Raw genomic sequence first — 22,785 nt, forward strand, 5'->3', positions numbered from 1 at the left:
AGTATAAATTACTTTTTCGGCATTGAACCTTTTGGCAATGTCATAAGACAATGTCAGGCGTATTGCCCGTGCTGTGCACGGGCCCGGGCCAGGGCCATCTAGTGATATTTATCAATTGCAGTGTAACATGGCACTAATTTGAGAATTTAACATGGACGAGGAATAATAACGAGGCTATATTTGAAAAAAGGGAAAATCCACTATGGCGTCATGGGATCACGAGTATTACAGTCAAATACAGGAAATCATTTGGAAATGGTTTTATTTCATTTTCAAACTTAATTCATCAAGTACATACACAAGACATGATCCCTCCGTAAATGAACTCGACAATAAGATGAGCTGTATATATGTAGTATATCTTGAACTGTTACTTTGCTACCTATATACCCGGCTCAACATTCGTGGAGAACAATCATATCAGATGAGAATTGGCCAATCAATCTTGTGGAGTAAGCTAGGCTAAAATTGGAAAAAAAGATCCTACCATGCCTTCTAGCAATCATTATCTAATTTGTAACTACACCAACAACCAAACCAAGAATAAAATCACCAAAAGGAAAGGAAAAAGAAATAAGGTAACTAGCTTATGAAAAAGACAGACAATCCATTGATGCATGCCCCCATGGCCTTCGACCTCTCTTTTGTTTATGCTCTGCCAAAACAAGAGAAACAGCTAATTAGCCCAAAGTTTCAACCTTGAAATGACAGATTACTGAATATATCAAGATTAGATACACTTAGTCATCGAACAAATGTATAGATATACATAAATATTTTCCACTATTACTACGATGAATCTCAGAAGACTTTCAGTGTGTGGATGGTGGTACCAACTACCAAGAGGACAAAGAAAAAATCGGAAAATATGACAACCACAGGAGACTAACCAAACTTCGAGTTCTTACCTCCTATAACGAAAAAGGTGCCAAGTAACACCACAGAAACGTTGAGAATGCCTATTACAGTAAGTATGACTCGACAACAGTTCGCCCGAACTTTTCTTCAACATCCTTGGGTGTCTCAATCTGATACAAAAATAATCAGGAATACGACAAATTTTAGAGAACAAAGACAGGGGCAGAGTGGAGAGTAGCACCAAAACATTGACTTACCGCATTTAGAGCTTTGAAAAGAGCCTTAACTGTGTTATGTGGGTTCCTTGAGCCAACAACCTGCAAGAGCATGATGTTACAATGATGGGCACTGAATAAATACCGATTTCAATATTAGATGAACTGCTTGATCAGAAGAATAATACAGTACCTTCGATTTCACATTCCTGAAACCGGCTAAATGCAAAATTGTTTGGACAGTTCTACCTGCTTTCATCCCTGTTTGAGTAGGAGCAGGCCACAGATATACCTGAATAGAGGTGCAAGTAAGCAAAAGTTCGAGACCAAAGAGTCAAAAAAATGAAAAATGGAACTTTATCCTCTATAAACAGAAAAACAAGATTCCTCATTTTTTTTTTCTTTGGGTAACTAAACTGATTTCATTACCAAAGTGAACAACGTAACAGTACAAAAAGGAGGAGGATTGTTGGACTTCATGCCCCAACAGGCTCCAGGCAATTAAACACCAGAACATCAGTTAACTAAACCATCTAACAACTATCAGTAGGTGTAAATAGAAAGTCACAATGGATTTTCTACATGTATGAGCAAAGGAAAAATTATCAAAAAAAGAAAAACTACAATTCGTTATCAGGATAGTTGGTACCTTGGTCTTTTTGTAGTTTGTTTGAACTGCATGTGAAATTGTATGCTCCTCATGCCGTTCAACATAATGTAGGTTCTGGAAGCATTTCTCATATGCCTGCAGAAATTTAATTTTTAAACAAAACAGTCTTGTTTTAGCAGACTTGCTGAAAGACTAAAAAAGTCTCCTCTGGAGGGAGATGAGGCAAAAAAGGCTGTCTTTTGACAAAAAATGAAAGCACATGAGTTAGATGCCATGGTCAAATAATAAACAGACTCCTGTACCTTTTGCAGGGCAATGGGAATAGCTGGACCTTTTGCTTTTGCAAAACCAACAACTCCTTGATAGTTCCCACAAGCCAACAAAGCAGTATACTTGACAACTTGTCCTCCCTGTATCACATTTCAGCCAAAATTTGTGAAATGGTTCATTCAAGTTCCACTAAAGAAGAATGAAAAATCCATTGCAATGGCAGCATTACCTTAGTAACCTTACATGTCCTATTGACATCAATGAGTTTCACATCAAAACCCTGCCATCGTGAAGAAACAATAAGTGAAAACGAAGGAATGAGGACACCCAATTCAGAGAAACATAGATACTACAAAATAACTTAAAGAGTATATACCTTTAATAATCATAAACACGTCCTCATAGAGTGATATTATTTATGTAAACATTCTTGAGTTGAGGCAGTCATAAGAATCCTCAACACAGAAACAAATGGTGTACGCAAATGAGGAAACAATGTTCCCCCACTTTACTTGAGGGTCTTAGGATTCGGGAATGCTCAAAAATATTAGCAAATTTTACAAGCTCTCACTACTTCGACTTAACAATGATTCGAACTCTCAGATGAGCTACGTCAATAGCAATTACTTATTGAAACTTGCAATTTCCTGGAGGCTTATCGGATGGTCCCTCTTATAAGACAATTAATGTATATTGCTCTTTTTGGTCAGAGAGCTCCAAAGGCAAGCAAACAATATGAAGCATTTCGGAAGCACGCAGTTTTCCTTTCTCAAAATGAAACATTTCGGGATCACTAGCAAAGAATGAGAATTGATTAGTACATTTCGTGTCAACTTCCACTCTATCTTCCATATTTAATTTTTTGTTAGAGGCATGTCAAATGCGCTATTCGGTTTATCAGAAAAAGAATGTCAAGATGTGTTAATTAAGAGCATTTCAACGAAAAGGTCTTCAACCGAGTGCTAACACTGGAAGAGGGAAGACATGCACCTTATTTCCTCAACCAAAAACAGCGGAGATTTTTTGGCTACAGACCTATCTACAAGAGACTACGAGTTTTTGTCCACTGCATTGGCAAAAAGCAAGACATAGCATGCTTCTACTTTCCGGCCAGCAGATTGGAATCTAACCATTAACTAATAAGATTCGCATTCTTGCCATACAGCTCAGGAAAATTTCATTACTTGCCAGATCTCCAATAACTTCCTATCAAAATAAAATTGATTATTAATGTTAAACTGTTCCTCTACAGAATGACCAACACAGCGAAAATCTTTTTGATAACAATTACTGCCAAATTTTCTGAGAAACAAACGCCGCAATCATTTCAAGGAAGCCATCCAGGGAAATTACACAAAGAAGCTGAAGCCTTTAAGAAAAGTCAATTGTTAGAAGCAATATTTATTCCTTCTATATGCTATGAAGCAAAATATCAGACACATGAACATGGTATATATGAGTCTGGCCTCGAAGTATTTGGTACCATGAACATGCATCTTTTAACTTTACTCATTTCACTGGCAGAAAATTTGCAGGATAAACGGTTAGAAAATCTTCCACCAAAAACAGCTTTCTCAAAAGTTAGTCCTATTTTGCAAGAAAGTAAAACCAACGCTTTCATTTTGTTTTGAATTGTCTTTTTCTATTGAAAGAAACACAAGCAAGAAAATATCTTTTTTCTTTACTGCACTTTCCAGAGAAATCCATCAGCCCATTGCTTTTTAATACCCAACCTGAGGCTGAAATTTCGGGAAAATGAATGGAGTGGAAAGTTTCATACGGCAAGAAAATTCTCCAACACAGTGAAAGAAGACAAATCAAAATTTTAAATCTAATTCAGCATGTTTGCAGCACTTAGGACATTTTCAAGATGATGACAAAACAATGCATGCCATGAAAAGAATGCTTAATGATCAGAATTCAGAAACAAGAAAATTTGTGAAAAACTTATCTAGGTCTAGTGTCCAGGTTAAGACTTGGTGCTTACTTTTCTGTACTGAGGCCTTCTTTTCTTCTCCGTCAACGAGTTCCTCTCTTCAGCAAGATCTCTGATTTCCTCTTCTAAAAGCTTACCCTTTTTCCCAAAGGTGTGGTCCAATTCAGCCAGTTTTTCTTCAAGTTTCCTGTCAATGGCGTTGAGCTTCTCTAACAATATATCATCCTTCTCTTTCATGTCATCAAACTCTATGTCGTCGTCGTCATCTCCTCCTTGAATCATCCCCTTTTCCTTTTCAAACCCAGCATGTTCTAAAAGATCTACAGAGGGTCCCACCTGCTCATGCTGAATGATTCCATAATTCTCTGGGTCATTGGGATCATAAGCTTCCTTCCACTGCACCATTCGCATGGCCCTATTTATCTTCTGCTGCAGAAGAAATTTTTCCTTACCCTCAGACACTTTAAGGCGGTTCATCAGTTCACCAATCACCCGATACTCTGGTCTCAGCCGGAAATGCTTTTGCTCGAACTTGTCAATTCTATTCATCCATTTGAATGCATCATCAAGTGTCTCTGGTCAAAACTTCCATAACTTGTCAATTGCAAATTAGACAACAAAATGCTTTCAATTGGTTTTTCAAGTCAGTTCACATAGTTTAACTTCACATGCATAATTCTAACAGGATGTGATTCTTTTTCATACATATTCCTACCAATCTAATAAACACAACCAAGAATTTTCCAGCATCACATTTACATTAATTAAAAGTAACAAACATTATAGCAATACTGCTGACATCCATGAACAGTAAATCCTGAGGCTAACTTACCAATCCCATCATTTATCAAGCTTTCTCTGTGTTAATAAACTAAACACTAATTTTTGCCTTCTATCTTCTACCATTTTCTTAGGACATAAATAAGCCAATAAGCATTTACAACAACATATATCGTATAACCTAGTAACATCAGCTTCAAACGAATGTTGTGCCTTCGATGCACAAACTAACTATGGATGCACCTGTAGGACCTTAAACAAGCACATTACATATGATATAGTAGGATCATGCAAAGTTCTAACCCAATGTTATTTAATTGGGAACTAAAAATATGTCATCTTACAGCAGAAAAGATCATATTTGTTGCCTTTACTCAATATAAAAGTCTTTGCATCCTACTTTAGCTATAAATGTCTCACAAGGGATTTGATGATAAACATAAGTATGAATCAAACAACAATGTCCAAATAAAATACCGAGTAATGTAAAATGTAGTCCTTGCTAAAATGTAACTAACATTATAGCAATACTGCTTACATCCATCATATAAACAGGACAAAAACCTGAATCTAACTTTCCAATCCCATCATTTATCAAGCTTTCGATGTGTTATTAAATTAAACACTGATTTTTTCCTTCTCTCTTCTGCCATTTTAACATATTGGGTAATGGCTATGCTCCGAGGTTTAGAGCTCTGCATCCAAAGAGGAATCAATCAAGTTATTGGAGAAACTGACTCCATGCTCCTAGCTAAAGCCATCACTGATAATTGGAACATCCCATGGAGAATGTATATCCCAGTAAAGAAAATTCAGAAGATAGTTGAAGAGCATGGTTTTATCATCAAACACTGCCTCAGAGAAGCAAATCAGTGTGCTGACATACTTGCTTCATTAAGTCACACAACAGATGTGAACCATGTATTCAATTTCCTTACTAACCTACCTAGACAAGTTAGAGACCTTGTAAATCTTGACAAAATGGAATTGGCCACCGTTGAGAGTAAAAAGAACAAAAGATGCCATCCTAATTTTAGAACCCCCTTAGATAGTCAGCAGTCCCACACTGGCTTTTGTATAGGCTCACTTTTTTGCTATGTGCTTATCAAGCACCAAATACAAGTTTGGTATGCCAAACTTCAAAACATCTATCCTTCTGTTATTACCAATGATATGAAATGCCAGTCTGAATTTAGAAAAGAACATATTGGGTAATAAAAATGTCATTTTACTGCAGCAAAAGATCATTGTTTTGTACCCAAAATCCAAATCTTCGCATTCTACGTTAACTATTGATATCTCAAAAAGGGATATGATTTAAATGAAATCATTATACCTGCATCAGTGAAATTGACAAGAAGCTCATCATGTCTTTTAAACTTCTTATCAAAAACTTCCCATCTTTGCATCCTACTTTAACTATTATCCCTTGTTTGGTAGTGTTTTTCAACATATGTATAACTAATATGTGGCATGGTTAAAGACAGAACAGCCCTTAATAAACCAAATCAAACAGTGGATAAGAAATAATCCCAGCATTACTATACACTTTATTCACTACTATTCTTATACACTCTACCAAACGACCCCTTAATGTCTCAAAAAGGAAATAATTATACCTGCATCAGTAAAGTTAACAAGAAGCTTTTCATGTCGTTTAAATTTCTTATCAAATATTTCCCATCTCTTATTAACAGCATCAGCTGTCCACCTTTCATCATCATCTTCACTATCCGAATCCGTAGGCTCATCAACATAACTAAATTTTTCTTCTTTCAATTTCTTCTTCTCAAGTTTCTCAATTAGTGGACCCACACCCATTGAATCCTCATTTTCTTCAACATCAATATCACTTGTATCTAATCCTTTCTTCTCTCTCTCTCTTCTTTTTCTCTTTGCTTATCCCTTTCTACCTCCAATAACAGCTCTTGTATTACCCTAAATCCTGAAACCTAAACAAAACAATACAATTTACAATACGATATGTAACAATCATCCAAACATTATACCTGCATCAGTGAAGTTAGCAAGTAACTCTTCGTGTCGTTTAAACTTCTTATCAAAAACTTCCCATCATTTATTAACAGCCTCAGGAGTCCACCTTTCGTCAAAATCATCACTATCCAAATCCGTAGGCTCATCAAAATAACTAAATTTTTCTTCTTTCAATTTCTTCTTCTCAAGTTTCTCAATTAATGGACCAACACCCATTGAATCCTCATTTTCTTCAGCGTCCATATCACTTGTATCTAATCCTTTCTTCTTTCTCTCTTCCTCTTCCCTTTGCTTATTCCTTTCTACCTCAAATAACAGCTCTTGAATTACCCCAAACCTCCAAACCCCTAAACCCTAAACACTAAACCATAAATCCAAAACATTAAACACTATAAACAATACGATACAATACAATACAATATAGTATAATACACTATGAAACAATATGTAACAATCATCCAAACAAAGTTAATGTCTCAATAAAGTACCTGCATCAGTGAAGTTAACAAGTAACTCTTCGTGTCGTTTAAATTTCTTATCAAATACTTCCCATCGTTTATTAACAGCATCAGGTGTCCATCTCTCATCATCATCTTCACTATCCGAATCCGTAGGTTCATCAAAATAACTAAATTTCTCATCTTTAACTTTCTTCTTCTCAATTTTCTCAATTAATGGACCCACACCCATTGAATCCTCATTTTCCTCAGCATCAATATCACTAGTATCTAATCCTTTCTTCTTTCTCTCTTCTTTTTCTCTTTGCTTATCCCTTTCTACCTCAAATAACAGCTCTTGAATGTCCCCAAACCCCTAAACCCTAAACACTAAACCATAAATCCTAAACACTAAACACTATAAACAATACGATACGATACAATACAATATAGTATAATACACTATGAAACAATATGTAACAATCATCCAAACAAAGTTAATGTCTCAAAAGGGTACCTGCATCAGTGAAGTTAACAAGTAACTCTTCGTGTCGTTTAAATTTCTTATCAAATACTTCCCATCGTTTATTAACAGCATCAGGTGTCCACCTTTCATCATCATCTTCACTATCCGAATCCGTAGGTTCATCAAAATAACTAAATTTGTCATCTTTAACTTTCTTCTTCTCAATTTTCTCAATTAATGGACCAACACCCATTGAATCCTCATTTTCTTCAGCATCAATATCAGTTGTATCTAATCCTTTCTTCTTTCTCTCTTCTTTTTCCCTTTGCTTATCCCTTTCAACTTCGAATAACAGCTCTTGTATTACTCTATCAGCTGATGGTTTACGGTTGTTGTAGAACGACGATGAGAAGAAACGTACGGTGGAATGCGGCGGCGGTGGTTGCCGGAAAAGTGGTGCGGCGGCGGCGGCGGTGGTGGAAGGTGGTGGTGCCCTAAAACGGAGTATTCGAGTCCAAAACGTTGTCGTTCTGATGCTCATTTTGATCCGTTTTTCTCAAATGGTGTGGTCAAAATTTCAGGATTGAAGTGATGAAGAAGAAGCCATTACAGCACAGTGGGATGCAGGGTTTAGGGTATTAACTTTGCGGATCGGGTCGGAGTTACGGGTCCCTATGCATTTGTTGATAATTTTTCTTTAAATTTTTATCCTTTGTGTGTGTGTGTGTGTGTGTTTTTTCAAAAAAATAATGCGCGTATAGCTATTACCGAGTTACCGACCAAGTAATTATGTAATGTTGCGGTGTGATTGACAAAATATCATCATTAATTAGAAATTTTAAGTTTAAATACTCCCTTTGTTTCTAAATAAAAAAATAGTGAAAATAGTGTTTTAGGTTTTTCATTTTATTTCAAAATAAGTGGTGTTTTAGGATTTTAATTAAAAAAAAATTCTACTCTTTCAAAATTACCCGTATTTACATAAATAAGAATTATTGAGTAGCTTTTCTTTTTTTAGGCATTTAATTAGAGGTAAGTTAGTAAAAACATTCTTAATTGGAGAGAGACACTTCTGGAGGACAAGAGGGTGCGTAAAAAATCACTTATTATGTAACGGAGGGAGTAGTAAAAATACAACTTTGTAGGTAGAGTTTCGTCTTTAAATAGGTCTTATGCGGCATGAGTTCCAAACCCTGTGTTAGTTGAGCCTTTGTTTTATCAAAAGCGCATTACTTTGAATTGTTGGAAAATTAGAAAAAATGTCACCGTTATATAGATAGAGGGCAAAAATTAAAACCACTAATTTGAGGGCAAAACTTAGTAGGCGTTTGGCCATAGAAACCAAAAACTTTTTCACTTTTTTTGGAACTTTGGAGTTGGAGTTCGAGCTGTGTTTGGCCATAATTTTGTGCAAATAGATTTTATTTTATTTTATTGAAATATACTTGTTTTGGTTATGAAAAAAGTGAAAAACTTGAAAAATTTCAAGTTGTATTTAAAATTTTCATAGCCAAATAATAATTTTTGAAAAAAGTGAAAAAAGTTCCGAAAAAAAAAAGAATAATTCTTCTGGTCAAACGGGCAAACATTAAAGGAGGACAATGCGCGCAAGAAAAAGCTATTTTGAACCTACCCCAGGATCCTTTTTGTCATTTTCCCTGGCTAAAGTACATAAAACCCGTTCTGGATTATTCGCACCGATTTCAAAGACCCGACCCGATCTTGTCCGTAAATTTCTTTATTGCAATTCCTACATTTTGCTTCTCTGTATAGACACAGACACACACAAAGAAGAAGCTACTAGAAACTGGAATTCAATGGCATCAATGAATGAGGATTATCTTCATCAACAACAACAATTAACGCAACAATATAACACGGGTCAGTTAATAATCTCTATATGTCCAAATTGATTTCTTTTTTACATACTCAGTATGTTTACCTTTGTTTTTACAACTATATGCTTATGTATTTGTGTTATTTCTCTATTTTAAAAGATGGGTTTTGAGTAACATTTTTTTTCTTTTTAAATTAGTCGAACAGTTAATCTCTATATGTACAAATTTGATATCTTTTTTGCATACTCAGTATGTTTACCTTTGTTTTTACAGCTATATGCTTGTTGTATTTGTGTTATTTCTGTATTTTAGAACATGGGTTTTGAGTAACATATTTTCTTTTCAAATTGGTTGAACAGTTATTCTCTATATGTGCAAATTTGATATCTTTTTTACATACCCAGTATGTATGTGTACCTATGTTTTTACAGCTCTATATGCTTATGTATTTGTGTTATTTCTGTATTTTAGAAGATGGGTTTTGAGTAACGTATTTTATTTTCAAATGGGTTGAATGGGTTTCTCATTTATTTTGGATTGTATGTTGCGATTGCAGATACTGTTCTTCTGTTCATTGATAGTTAGTAGGATTTTTATGTTCAAATATGGGTTTATCGATTTTTTTTCTTTTGGCCGAAGGGAAATGCTACAAATATTGGAAGTAATAAGGCAGTTGGGAATTTTGGTCAACATTATGTTTAATATTACTATGTCGTCACGGACTAGAGGATCAAGTATAGGCATTCCTTTTTAGGTGTTACAATCTTATGTGACTATTGTTTGAAGTTTTTCAAGTACCTAGTTTGCAAACACAGTTCTTGATTTCCTTTTTCATAGCTATATGCTTGTGTATTTGTGTTATTTCTGTATTTTAGAAGATGGGGTTTTAAGTAACATATTTTATTTTCAAATTGGTCGAATGGGTTTCTCATTTATTTTGGAGCTAATACTTGGATTATAAATTGCGATTGCAGATACTTTTCTTCTGTCTATTGATAGTTAGTAGGATTTTTATGTTCAAATTCATCAGCTTATCGAAAATTATTTGCTTTTTTGGCCGAAGGGTTATGAAGGAAAATCCACAAATATTGGAAGTAAGAATGCAGTTGGAAGTAACTGTTACCTTCCCAAAAAAAAAAAAAAAGGAAGAAGAAGAAGAAGAATGCAGTTGGAAGTTTTGTTCAACATTATGTTTAACATTAATATGATGTCACGGCAAATAGGATCAAGTATAAGCGTCCGTTTTAGGTTTTACAGTTTTCTGGTAACCGAGAAATCGCTGTGTGACACATAGTTAGAAACTCGGTGGATAATAGGCTCACCCCTCTACCACTTTTACTGCAGCAAGGTTGTGTGCCTACTACCACTAGGCCAAAACCCTGGGGGCTTTTTTGGTTTTACAATCTTGTGTGATGTTTGTTTAAAGTTTTTCAACTACTGAGTTTGCGAATACATTTTTGAATTTTTGGGATGTTCTTTTTTGGCTGATTTTGCATCAGAAGTTAACTTTTTTTAAGACTTCTGAACTCAAATTTCCAAATATTTCAAATATTTAGAATCTAGTATCTGAGTTTTCACTATGTGCTGCTTTTGATGTTACCTCTCCTTTTGGGGGCTGGGGTGTTCTTGGTGGTGGGGATGCATTATGTTTGGATTCTGCAAATAAGCATGCTGCTTACTTTGTAGGGTGAAGAAAAGAATTTGATACTTGGATTTCTGTTGTAGGTGAAGGCAACAGTAGTTTGTGTACAACTTTTGGAATGAGCACTGGATTGGGTTGGTATGTGCTCGCTCAAGACCAACAGCAACTAGGCCCGTATACAATATCTGAGTTGCGTGGTGAGTTTATAAACTTCCACTGTTCAATGAGTAGATATATAAGATTTTACCATCCTCTTATTGAATCTTTTCTTATCGAGAGGAACTGATACTAGTGATTTATTTGTTTAAATTGGAGGAATTCGTCTTTGATAGCTTTCTTCTTTTAATTAGGTGTTCGTTTGAGTTCGGAATGCATTCTGACTCTCCTTTTTGCTGTCTTACTTTCCTTTTATTTTGAAATTAAACAAAAGTTTCAGTTGCACCTGTAATTATCAGCCTTTATCTTGAACAATTGTATTCAGCTGTATGATGTTCAGATGGTATTAGGAGATTTTTAAGCTTGTTTACTTGACATGGACAGAGCACTACTCTGCTGGATACTTACTGGAGAATACACTTGTATGGTCCCAAGGAAGGAGTGAATGGGAACCACTGTGCTCGATTCCTGGATTGCTGACTGATGTACCTGAGCAGAGCACTGGTGGTACAAATTCAGGTGCGGGTTTGGTCGCTTAAGAAATGAACCTGCAGAAACATAATAACTTTAACACTATATCGCATTTGGCTGAGACACCTGTTATTTGTTTTCTGCAGTTCCTTTGACTTCAAATGACCCTTTGGATGAGTATGAAAAGTTTCAGAAGGAAGTGAAAGAGGCAGAGGACGAGCAAGCAGCCGAGGAGGATCAAAGGCCTTCAACTCCTCCAGATGGTGAAGATGAGTTCACCGATGATGATGGAACTAGGTACAAATGGGATAAAGCTCTTAAAGCTTGGGTACCTCAGGTAATATATTACCTCTAGCTGTCTTCTTTGTTCCTTTGTCTCTCAGAAGTTTAACTTTGTAACGTAAAAGATGTATGTGAGTCATTTAAAACAGGAAAAAAAAATAAAAGGGACAAAAAGCATTTCTTTGTTAATCTGATAATTATTGCTTGATGTTGCATTGTTCTTTATCAATTATTCAAAAAAAAAAAAAAAAAAAAAAAAAAAAAGGAAGAAGAAGAAGAAGAAAGAGAACATCTTGTGACTTGTACTTCTGTTCCTTTCTTTATTTGTTTTGAAAACTGTCCTGATCAAATGAGGTTTTATAGGAAGAACCCACCGAGAAAACTGACTATCGTCTAGAAGATATGACTTATGCTGAAGAGGAGGAACTTTTCCCTACATTGCCCGCTGATGATACTTCTGGAAATAAGAACAAGAGCATGGATAACATTGGAACTGATAACACTGCTAGAGATTCAACTGAAACCACAGCAGCAACAAATAACGCCAAGAGAAAACTGCCTGAAAAAGACGCTGAAAAGAAGGTTACTCACTCTTAACTTTTATTTTTCTCCAGGTCAATGGTTACTTTTGGCTTTGTCTGTTGGTTGTCTGGATTCAGGTCTCATTTGTTGTCTTCTTTTTGGATAAAAAGATTGTAAATTAATTGGTTGCTTTTCATCTGTTATTATGTGCATGTTTCCATTTTCCCCTTAGATGAGCAGGCATTAGTCCATGTGCCTCTCCTTTTTCCTAATGCATATCCTTCACGCCTTTCTTTTCTATTGCCTGCGCAGGAAGCGAATAAACCTCCAGATAGCTGGTTCGAATTAAAAGTCAATACTCATGTCTATGTTACAGGGTTGCCAGAAGATGTCACTGTTGATGAGGTAGTTAGCAATTTTGTTACCTATCACCTAACTGTAGGAGTCATTTTATTGTTTGTTCTATGCATCTGTGAGCAGTGCTATATTCTTTTGACTTCTTTTTTGTGCTACACTAATGTGGAGATCATTGTAGGTGGTTGAAGTCTTTTCGAAGTGTGGGATCATAAAGGAGGTGCGGAACTTCTTTTCTTTTTTTTTTTTTTTTTTTTTTAACCTTATATATTCCTAGAAATTTTTGAAGATTGTTATGACCGTATCTAGTCTATCAAGGTTATTTTAATTTATTTTCTGCTTAGGATTACCAGTATTTTGGCAAAAGATGCCTTGCAGGTTGTTTTCTTTTTGTTACTCTGGGCTTTACTTTCGTTAGCCCCCAGACATTATGAATATGCAAATGAATATTGTCTTACGATTGGTGATCCAACATATCTTATGAAATAACTTAGAGTTACACTCTCAAGGCCTAGAAACATCATAGAGTAACTTAATACATTTTTTTTTTTTTTTGATGAAGTAATGTGTTTCATAGATACGCATCAAGAAGATGCAAAGTTACCGGAGGCTAATTACAAAAGAACAAAAGTGTAGGAGAACATTGTTTGCCTCAAATACAATGTCTCAGTCAAGAGCTAAAGTGCTAATAAAATCCAAAAACTGTACTGAACTAGTTACTGGGGACAACAATGTTGCACTGATAACTTAATACATTCGCAACTGATAACCCTGATTGTTGCACCCAAGGGTGTGGCATAGTGGTCAATGAAGTGGGTTGAGAACCATGAGGTCTTAGGTTCAATTCCTGACGGAGGCAAAAATTACTAGGTGGTTTCTTCCCATCTTCCCAAGCCTTGTTTGGCCTGAGCACCACGGTCATAAAAACAGAAACTGATAAACCTGACTGTTTTATGTTGAATTCCTTTTAAACTTATTTATCTTCCCTGAACCCTGATTAGTTAGTTTTGCTTGGATCGCTTGACTGCTTTTTTTCTCCATGGACTGATTTTAGTTACTGACGCATTTTATAAATTAAATGAATCTAAATTCTTCTTATAAGCACCACTATGGTGATAGTTGCACCGCATGCTTTAAGTGGAACAGCAATTTTCTTCTATAAGTTTATTAAGGATCTTAAACATTTTAGCTTGTTAAGTTGTGATCTTTTGACATGGCTTATAGGTCATTCAAATGTTTTATTTTGGCATTTAGAAACCAGTATAGAATTGTTATGGTGAGCTATTATAAAAATTGCAGGATCCAGAAACACAAAAGCCTCGAGTGAAGATTTATTTTGATAAAGCAACTGGAAGGAAGAAGGGTGATGCACTTGTTACATATCTAAAGGTAATGGTTCCTTTTTAAAGTACAACAATGACGTATGGAGTTCTTATTTATTTATTTATTTATTTATTTATAAGGTTTTGGTTGTTTGTTGTAATTGTTATCCATGTGTTTTATTGGGGAATCTTTGTACATTAGGAGCCTTCAGTTGATCTAGCCATTAAGATTTTGGATGGTGCACCTTTTCGGCCAGGTGACAAAATTCCTATGACAGTTACGCCAGCAAAGTTTGAGCAAAAAGGTAAACAGTCTGATGTTCTTTGGTGCATTGTCAAATTGTACTTGTTGATTAGTCTTGCTTTTATATTTCCCAAATAAAGCATGGGTTAGATTTGTATTTATAGTCACTTGAATGCCTAATTGTTTCCTATAGACAAACCTTTACTGACTTCGCAGGGGAAAGGTTCATACCCAAGAAATCGGACAACCGCAAGAAGAAGAAACTCCAAAAAGTTGAGCAGAAGATGCTTGGCTGGGGTATGTCGTTTACTTATAAGCTGGTTTTGTGCCACAATATCACCTTTCCATGTTACTTTTCGATGGTGCACCTTTCCATCCTGTTTCATTGTTTTTCGACATTCTGAAGCTTATTGAGTACTGTTGTCTAAGATATATATGTTACTTTTGGTTTTAAGAGTGGTTTGGTAACAGAGTTCCTGAAAGTTGAAACGCTGTTTTGTTTTTGTTCAACATCCTGAAGCTTATTCAGTACTATTGTCTAAGACGTACATGTTTGCATTACTGTTGGTGTACTTTTTATAACTGCGTAAATGAATCTTTGCTCTGTGTGAATTTTGGAATAAGTTAGTGACTGGAACCAGCATTTCAGTTTTGGAGCAGGCGAACTGACATAATCACTTCTTAATTGGTTGAAACATAATGGCATTCAGAGCTTCCATTATAAACCTGTTTGGTTATAGTCCTTACTCAGTTCATAAGCCATCTTATTTGTATTATGTTGTGGCTCTTCTTGGATAGCCAACATGTTTTTAACAGTTATGCTGCAGCAGCATCCAGTTCTATTTCTCTGTTGCATCTTAACTTGCCACTGGTTGCTCAATTAGCCTCTGGAAATTGCATGATAGACTTACATAATCAGCACCCTTGTGGTCTCATTCTAGGTCATCATCTCCTCCTATCTATCCACCCTTAGCCTGAAATTTCCAGCCACCGAGCTGTATCATTCATGGCTGTCTTTACACGAAGAGACAGTCACTCTGCACCATCAAGCAACCATTATTTATTCATCTGTCTTCAAATCCAGACAGCTAACGCCACTTGCATTTCCTTCTTTGAGTTGGCCTATCTGAAAGAAAAAATGAGTGAATACGTCTATTTTTTTTTTTTTTTTTCCCCTTTCAAATTACTGGTACTGGGTTAGAGTGAGAATCCAGTTCATAGCTTTACTTGCCAATTATTGGATCCTTCGACTGTGTGGACGTCAAAATCTTCACTTTCATGAGCAGGAGGTGGAGCTTAGGAATCGGATATAGGTGCTGTCCATTCCATAGACGAGAGACCCGCTAGTGGTTTTAGTTGGACGAGTTGCCACAAAGCAGAAAATGCCTCGAATATTCCATTAATAATTACCTAGCCCAGGAAAGGAAAAGAAAAGGCGATCTGCTAGAGGAACCTTCCTATCCCTTCTTCTCTCCTTCATCCTTGTGAGGGTGCACTGTCTGCCGGACCTTGCTGCATTCAAGAGACTGAATAGTCATGAATCACAGTCTTATGTTTCTGAGCTAATCCAAGCTTAAAGGTAAAAGAACAAAAACTTAAAGAGAGAAGGATCAGTTCACCTGCCATTACGTCTGTATTTGTGTATCAAAAGATAAGTATAGATCATCTTCTATCAGCTTACACAGTAATGTTCTTTGGAGGGTGGGTGGGGGTAGGGATGGGGGTTATATGTCTGAAGAATTGCATTGAGAAAGGACAGATGTATAAAACCTTTCAAGGAGATGGTGCTTTTTCAGCTCTTTCAAATGGAAGACACTGGCTAGTTTTCAGATCATTCAGCTTTCAAGTCCGCTTTTTATTTGTACCTAGAAGTGTTTTGAGTAGGGAAGATTATAAGTTGATTCTTGAGAGGTATTGGAGTGTTTCCATAATGAAGTTGTTAAAAAGCATAGTGAATTCAAAAAGCAATTTTACTGTAGAAACGAACCATGGTCCAGACCCAACGTTGGAAGCTACCTCAAGTGGTGAGAATTGCCCGAGATCGTATAATTAGACAACAGCCCATTTCCTCCACAAATGTGGGATACTTTAACACCTTTCCTCATGCTCAAGACTGGACATCTGGAGCATGGGCAACATAACATGGAGCCCCAACATTAGGTAAACCAAAAATAGGAATGGATCCGACTCCGATAACATCTGAAGAAATGGATCAAGGTCTAATTTAATCCCAAAAGCTAGCTCAAGAGGTGAGGATTGCCGAACACTGTCTAAGGAGACACTATATTTCCTCCGCCAATGTGTAGCACTTAACATTTACTAATCTTCTTTGTTGCTTCTCAGTTATTATTGATTTTTATTGAACTCTGCTTACGGTAGCATCTTATCTGTTCAATGCCGTGAATGACTACAACATATGTTTTCCTTTTTTCATTGGCCCCTCTAATTCTCTTTATTACTGGCGGTATCAGGTGGTCGGGATGACTCAAAGATATCGGTTCCAGCTACTGTTTTGCTTCGCTACATGTTCGTACCAGCTGAATTACGGGTAACGTTTATATGTCTGATACTCGGTTTTGTAACCTTTCAGTTTCAGCCTGACTGGAACAGTAATTTGTACTCAAGGTGTTAACAAATGAATTGCTGTTGCAAAACCGCCATACTTTTGTAAACTGGTGGCATACCAATACTGATATTGGCAAACATAACATAGTAATAACTAATAAGCAGCTGTAGCCTATATTAATCATTATGAAGTGGAGGCAGTTCCTCATAAGTTCCAGCTATTTTTGTCCAGGCAGCTGTCTTACTATAGTCTTTACCAACATTTAGTTCTTTGTAATTTTTCTACTAGTTGAATCCTAAAATGTGAGAATTACCTTTTAGTTATTGTTTCCGAGCGGCATTTGAGCTAATGTACTTCTAATGTTGTCAATAGATGGAAGAGAATTTGTGTTCTGAGCTACAACAAGATGTCCAAGAGGAGTGCTCAAAGTTTGGTCCGGTGGACTTAGTAAAGGTATTTCCATTTCTCATAAAATCCATTACCCACGGCGTGGATTTTATAATATTGCTTATTTATGTTCTGATATATATGCTATGCTCCTAGTAGAGATGAGTTACTAATGTGATTTTGTCAACCAATATAGGGTGATATGTGCGCCTTCTGGGTTTGCTAAATGTCTAAGTTATGTGGTTTTGTGTGAAGTTATTTTGCTCTTTCACCTGTCAGTAAAGTAGGAATTCTGGGTCTTCAAGATACCTTTTATAGTCTCAGAACAGCAATTGGCTGAAAAGATCAGCTGGTAGACGCAAGATGAAATGCGGGCAATAAGAACGACTGTTCCATAAATTTACCGGCTTTGGTTGCTTACGTCTTGTTGCACTTCTATATTTGTGCAGTTGATTGATGTTGTGCCTTGATGCTCCTTCAATCTAGTACCCCTACATAAGCAACTATCGAAAGGAAGAGTTACAGTGCCTTGCCTTGTTAAATTGGAATCTTTTCAATGTTTATATGCGTTATAAAGCCAGCTTATGCTTCAGCTCTTTGAATACTACACAAATAAACACAACTGATTATTTTAAGCAGTTACACAATGTCCTTTCATGTGAGTGGGTACAAATCAATAAATCGTGTGCTTCTTGTGCATCCATTCTTTTTCTTCTGATGTCTGGGACTTCTTCTAATGTCATGTTGCTCCATTTATACTGGTGACTATTTTGAGGGGTTATTTTTGACACTTCTTTTCTAATGGGTACAAACAGTGGCTGTATACTTGCGCATGTAGTTCTTTTTTACTGCCAGTCTGCCGGCGACTGGGACTTCTTCCCCGTTTGTGGCATGTGGAGGTGGGGCTCAAGGAGTTGAGGCATTTTATGCAGAGTTGTTATTCCTGCTTTCATACTCTCCTGTTCCAAAGAGCAGGAGTAGAAAGTTCAAATAGATTATTATACCAGAGTTAGACAAACAAATGTTCAAATAATCATTTGAAATGTCAGAATTATATGGTTAGTTTACCACAAAGATTAAGATAATAAAAACTAGTAAAAGTTTGTATTGGTTTGTATCCTTGAAAAGTTTGTGATTTGGGGAAAGGAGTCAAAAGATCAGGACAGAGAAAAAGGAAATATCTAACTAATGGATTGAGAAAGATGTCACAGTAGGCTTCCGGTGGTTTTAGCTCATTCATTGGCTTGCTTTTGCAGGTATGCGAGAATCATCCACAAGGGGTTATTTTAGTCAAATTTAAGGATAGAAGGGATGCACATAAGTGTATTGAGGCGATGAATGGACGCTGGTAAGTGATTGCTTCTGCATCTGAAACTTTTGTTATCTCGTGCAGACTGCATTGAGGTTTTCTACTGGCACTTATTATTTCCTCTCTTCCATTTTGTATGACACTTCCTTTTTAGTCTGTTCCCAAACATGACCTTTCTATTTTTGGGAACTCTTTAATTTTAAACTTTTTACTCTTAATAATATGCTCTTATATATTTACATTTTATTGCCAAAAAATATGCTCTTACAGCCAAAAAAATGCCATGGCATATGTTAAACACTAAGTGATTTCTTTCCATACTTTTTGATGAAGTAAGATGTTATATTAGGAAGGCACCAACGGGATGCAAAGTAAATACACAAAAGAATCATGGTTGACTCCTGAGAACAAAAACTTCCTCTTCTAAATCAGGGAGTTAACCAGAAAGCAAACGTACGGTCCTAAACCTCAGGGAGTTAACCAGAAAGCAAACGTACGGTCTCTAAACCACAGTGAGGGATAGAGTTACCTGGTACGTGTTGCTAGTGGGAGGTGGAAGGTAGCCCGTGATATTAGTCAAGGTGTGCGGAAGCTGGCCCCCGAACACCATGGTTATATAAAAAAAAAAATGTCATGTCATGTTTTTAAGACCACACGTTCCAATCGTACTTTTGTTGTGTAGCTAAAATCTCTCTCTCTCTCTCTCTCTCAAACTCCATACTGTCAAACACAACCATAAAAATACTACAAAGGATGGAGTACATATAACCAAGCATGTAGTGTTTATTTCGTGAAGTTGTTTTTCTGTATACACAGCAGAGTAAATCAGCACCTGTGAGAGTTTGATCTTTGTTCCATTATTAGCCTTGTTTTTGTTTATGTTAGCTAATTTATATTTATTCATTGCAACAGGTTTGCTGGTAGGCAAATCCATGCTAGTGAGGATGATGGATCTATTAACCATGCTTTAGTCCGAGATATAGATGAAGAAACTGATAGATTGGAGAAGTTTGGAGAAGAACTTGAAGCTGATTCATAGATGTGTTCTCTATGTGGAAATAGTAGCAACACTTATTTTTGCTTGCTATACAATCCATGTGTCTACGCGCTCTTTGAATAGGAACCCGTTTTCTAAATGATCCTGGCGTTCGTACTTTGTTGACTTTCCGAGATCTTGCAAAAAGTGGGTTTGTAGATGTGATAGGTTCTGAGCTCGTGGCACTTCAACTAGACTTGTAATTGCAAGTAATAGGCAATCTCCTAGTTTTCTTTGGAGCAACATGTGACAAGATCAACTGGAATGAGGAAGTAATCTTTTTTTGCCTGGTGAAGTGGTGGAGTAGAATTTTCACTAGTGCTTGACTTCTGCTCTCAGACTGAACGTGATATGCTCTGTAATTAATGTAGCTGCAATATTGGTTCGATTATTACTCTTTGTTCGCTCCCATTCCAAACCAGGGTATCAAACTTGTATGGTATACTTTGCTGTGAAATGTACTTTTATGTTTAAAAAATATCGAAATTCCTGCAGGATACTTGAAGTTATGCTTAGAGAAATGTATGGGCTGCAAGAGTCCTGTGGAGCTTATTATTAGTTTTTGGTAATTTATCTGAAATTGAATGTCTTGTCTAATTTGGATTCGTGCCGCAAAGACTAAATGCTGATAATGCTTCTGGCAAAGATTTTAGTCATTCCCACGTTTGAACCCGTGACTTCTAGCTAAAGATAAACACAATTTCATTCATTTTACCGCTCTTGTATTTTATTCGAATGAAAGTATTCATTCACTTTATTACCACTCTTGTATGTTTTAGGGTGTAGGTAAAAAAATTCCCCACTACCTACTCAAAATTGAAAACTGCTCCATCTCTTAAATTTTATATTTGAGATTTTTTATATTTAATTTGTTAAAAAGAGAATGAATATCCTCGTGCGGAAAATCTAACATTAACCTCTTTATTCTGCTTTTAAGGTCATAAGTTTTGCGGGTATGTCTTATTTGTACCAAAAGTTCTCTTTTTTCTAGTTTCATATTCATCCAAACACTTTCATATAAAAATGTAGAGGAGAAAGTAACACAAGTTGAATTTTGAACCCAAATCCTAAGTCCCCATCCCTCTTCCCTCGCTACCCCACCCCCGTCCGTAATTTTTAAAGCAAAATTAATACTTTTATCTGTCAAATATTGATAATTTTAATTGTCCGTATAAATTTTAGTCAAGCACGTTTAACCTTCAAACCAACTGATATGTGCACTTTTGTCACTTATAACTATGAATCTTCATAAATTTAATGATTTTTTAAGTTCCAAATGATTCAATTATCGATTGATTATGTTAAATTTGTACTATAACTCCATATATAGTTAAATATCACATCTTTCTAGCTAAAGGGACCCAGCATGCATTTTAGTTCATTGAAGGTTAACCGTGTTTAGTTAAATATTACAAGGATCAAAAACAGAATTTACCAGCAATAGATAGACCAAAATTGTCATTATCATTTCTTAAATGAAAATTTCAAAAATTCAAAAAGAGAATTTGTTACTCAACAGCTTATTAGTTGCTTTTGGGGGGCAAAAAACAGCTTATTAGCTGTAAATACCAACATTTTTGTTTTTATATTCCCTTTCCCACATAACGGTCATATTCCACTCAAAACTCACAAACATGACCGTTACATCCCCTCCTCAACCCTCCACTCTCTCACCTTATATAACCAAAACTTTCTCAATCTTTATACTCACTTCACTTACAATCTTTCATCAACAAATCCAAAAAAAAAAACATAGTTCTCCTAAAATATCATCAAAACAAAAATATGGGGTTCACTAGTTATGCAGAAATATCTCAATCTCTTCACCGTACTCGAAAATTCTTCCTTTTAGTTAACTACATTCTTCTTGGTGCATCTTCTAGCTGCATTTTCTTGACTCTTTCTCTTCGCCTTATTCCATCGCTTAGCGGCTTTTTCCTCATCCTCCTCCACATTCTCACCATTGGTGGCGCGGTTTTTGGTTGCTCCGCGGTATCCACTTCATCAAATATTGGAAAATGGTATGGACCACACATGGTTGCAACTGTTTTAACTGCCATTTTGCAAGGTTCTGTTTTCGTGCTGATTTTTACGCGGACAGGTGATTTTCTTGGGAAGTTGAAGAGTTATGTTAGGGAGGAAGATGGTGAAATGATATTGAGATTGGCTGGTGGATTGTGTGCATTGATATTTTGTCTTGAATGGGTTGTGCTTACACTTGCTTTTTTCTTGAAATATTATTCTTATGTTGAAGGTGATGGTAATGCTGTTGGTGGATCAATTTCTATGAAGAGAAGTGCTAAAGTTCAAGATGAAGAAGATATGAAGAATTGGCCATGGCCATTCCAAGTCTAAGTAGTATATAATTGGTCTTTTCTTGGATATGTTTTGGGGGTGTGGGGATGGGGCTGGGGGGGTAAAGCTATATATATCATAGCTTCAATGATTTGTTCATTCATTTGTTAATCTTGGGTTTGTTCTTATGTTTTGATTGGGGTGTGGGAGTAGTGTGAGTTGTGTGTCCTTATTGTGGTTCATCATATATACTATATTCTGTATGAGGAAATTGAAAATGCAATGTGTTTTGCTACTATCTTCAGTTTTACTTTGTGGTTTGATTTGGCATTCAACATTTCACAGGTGAAATCACACCTAAGAAAATGATATAGTAGTCTTGAATTGTTAATTGTCAGTATTTCCATACAGCTGCACACAAATTTTTTGTGTGTGAAATGTTGTTTTTGTTCCCACAGAAATCCAACTGTTTTCGAAAAATAAAAAAAGAAGGCCCCAAATTAATCATTGTGCTTCGATTTTGAAGCTCCTCAAATACAAAATAGAAAACTTTATTGAATTACGAATTGCTTTTTTATTGTATAAATTTGAATTTTAATCTTTTCTTTAAAAGTCAAAGAAATCTAATTTTCTTCCCTTTTGAGGTTTGATTCATCCTTTTATTTTCAATTGAAGATCTCAAAATTCATATAATCTCTACCTTCTATTGAAAAATTAAATGTGAATTTTCAGTTACGAAATCAAAAATTCAAATTTATGAAAACACCTTCCTCCGTCCCAATTTATATGAGACC

The 22,785-nt window shown here is 35.9% G+C and overlaps 4 protein-coding genes across 7 annotated transcripts; 2 read left to right on the forward strand and 2 right to left on the reverse strand.

Annotated features, from left to right (window-relative positions):
* Positions 1–401: 401 nt before the first annotated feature.
* LOC132059059 (uncharacterized) lies at positions 402–7,470 on the reverse strand. Its single transcript, XM_059451542.1, has 9 exons — positions 7,153–7,470; positions 3,941–4,464; positions 2,183–2,233; positions 1,986–2,093; positions 1,723–1,818; positions 1,267–1,365; positions 1,116–1,175; positions 909–1,028; positions 402–655 (listed from the first exon to the last, which is right to left on the reverse strand). Exons 1-8 carry the CDS (start codon positions 7,352–7,354, stop codon positions 963–965), a joined length of 1,206 nt encoding a protein of 401 aa, XP_059307525.1. The 5' UTR covers positions 7,355–7,470; the 3' UTR covers positions 402–655; positions 909–962.
* A 112-nt stretch (positions 7,471–7,582) lies between these two features.
* Positions 7,583–8,185, reverse strand: LOC132059060 (uncharacterized). The gene has a single exon (XM_059451543.1). It carries the CDS (start codon positions 8,106–8,108, stop codon positions 7,599–7,601), a length of 510 nt encoding a protein of 169 aa, XP_059307526.1. The 5' UTR covers positions 8,109–8,185; the 3' UTR covers positions 7,583–7,598.
* Positions 8,186–9,280: 1,095 nt separating this feature from the next.
* On the forward strand, positions 9,281–20,193 carry LOC132059061 (splicing factor U2AF-associated protein 2). Of its 4 annotated transcripts, none has more exons than XR_009415494.1 (15): positions 9,281–9,319; positions 9,353–9,448; positions 11,131–11,244; positions 11,588–11,728; positions 11,821–12,011; positions 12,320–12,538; positions 12,791–12,883; positions 13,014–13,052; positions 14,132–14,221; positions 14,357–14,459; positions 14,592–14,695; positions 16,870–16,946; positions 17,337–17,417; positions 18,608–18,699; positions 19,573–19,619. XR_009415494.1 is itself a non-coding variant. In XM_059451545.1 (15 exons), exons 2-15 carry the CDS (start codon positions 9,385–9,387, stop codon positions 19,697–19,699), a joined length of 1,506 nt encoding a protein of 501 aa, XP_059307528.1. In that variant the 5' UTR covers positions 9,281–9,319; positions 9,353–9,384; the 3' UTR covers positions 19,700–20,193. The 4 variants fall into 4 exon arrangements, 3 of the variants coding, with proteins under 3 accessions (XP_059307528.1, XP_059307529.1, XP_059307527.1); XM_059451545.1 differs by having other exon boundaries at positions 11,588–11,722; positions 14,615–14,695; positions 19,573–20,193; XM_059451546.1 differs by having other exon boundaries at positions 11,588–11,710; positions 14,615–14,695; positions 19,573–20,193.
* A 1,197-nt stretch (positions 20,194–21,390) lies between these two features.
* Positions 21,391–22,289, forward strand: LOC132060579 (uncharacterized). The gene has a single exon (XM_059453578.1). It carries the CDS (start codon positions 21,482–21,484, stop codon positions 22,049–22,051), a length of 570 nt encoding a protein of 189 aa, XP_059309561.1. The 5' UTR covers positions 21,391–21,481; the 3' UTR covers positions 22,052–22,289.
* Positions 22,290–22,785: the final 496 nt, after the last annotated feature.

This window comes from Lycium ferocissimum, chromosome 6 (assembly GCF_029784015.1).
Source record: "Lycium ferocissimum isolate CSIRO_LF1 chromosome 6, AGI_CSIRO_Lferr_CH_V1, whole genome shotgun sequence".
Lineage (NCBI taxonomy): Eukaryota > Viridiplantae > Streptophyta > Magnoliopsida > Solanales > Solanaceae > Lycium > Lycium ferocissimum.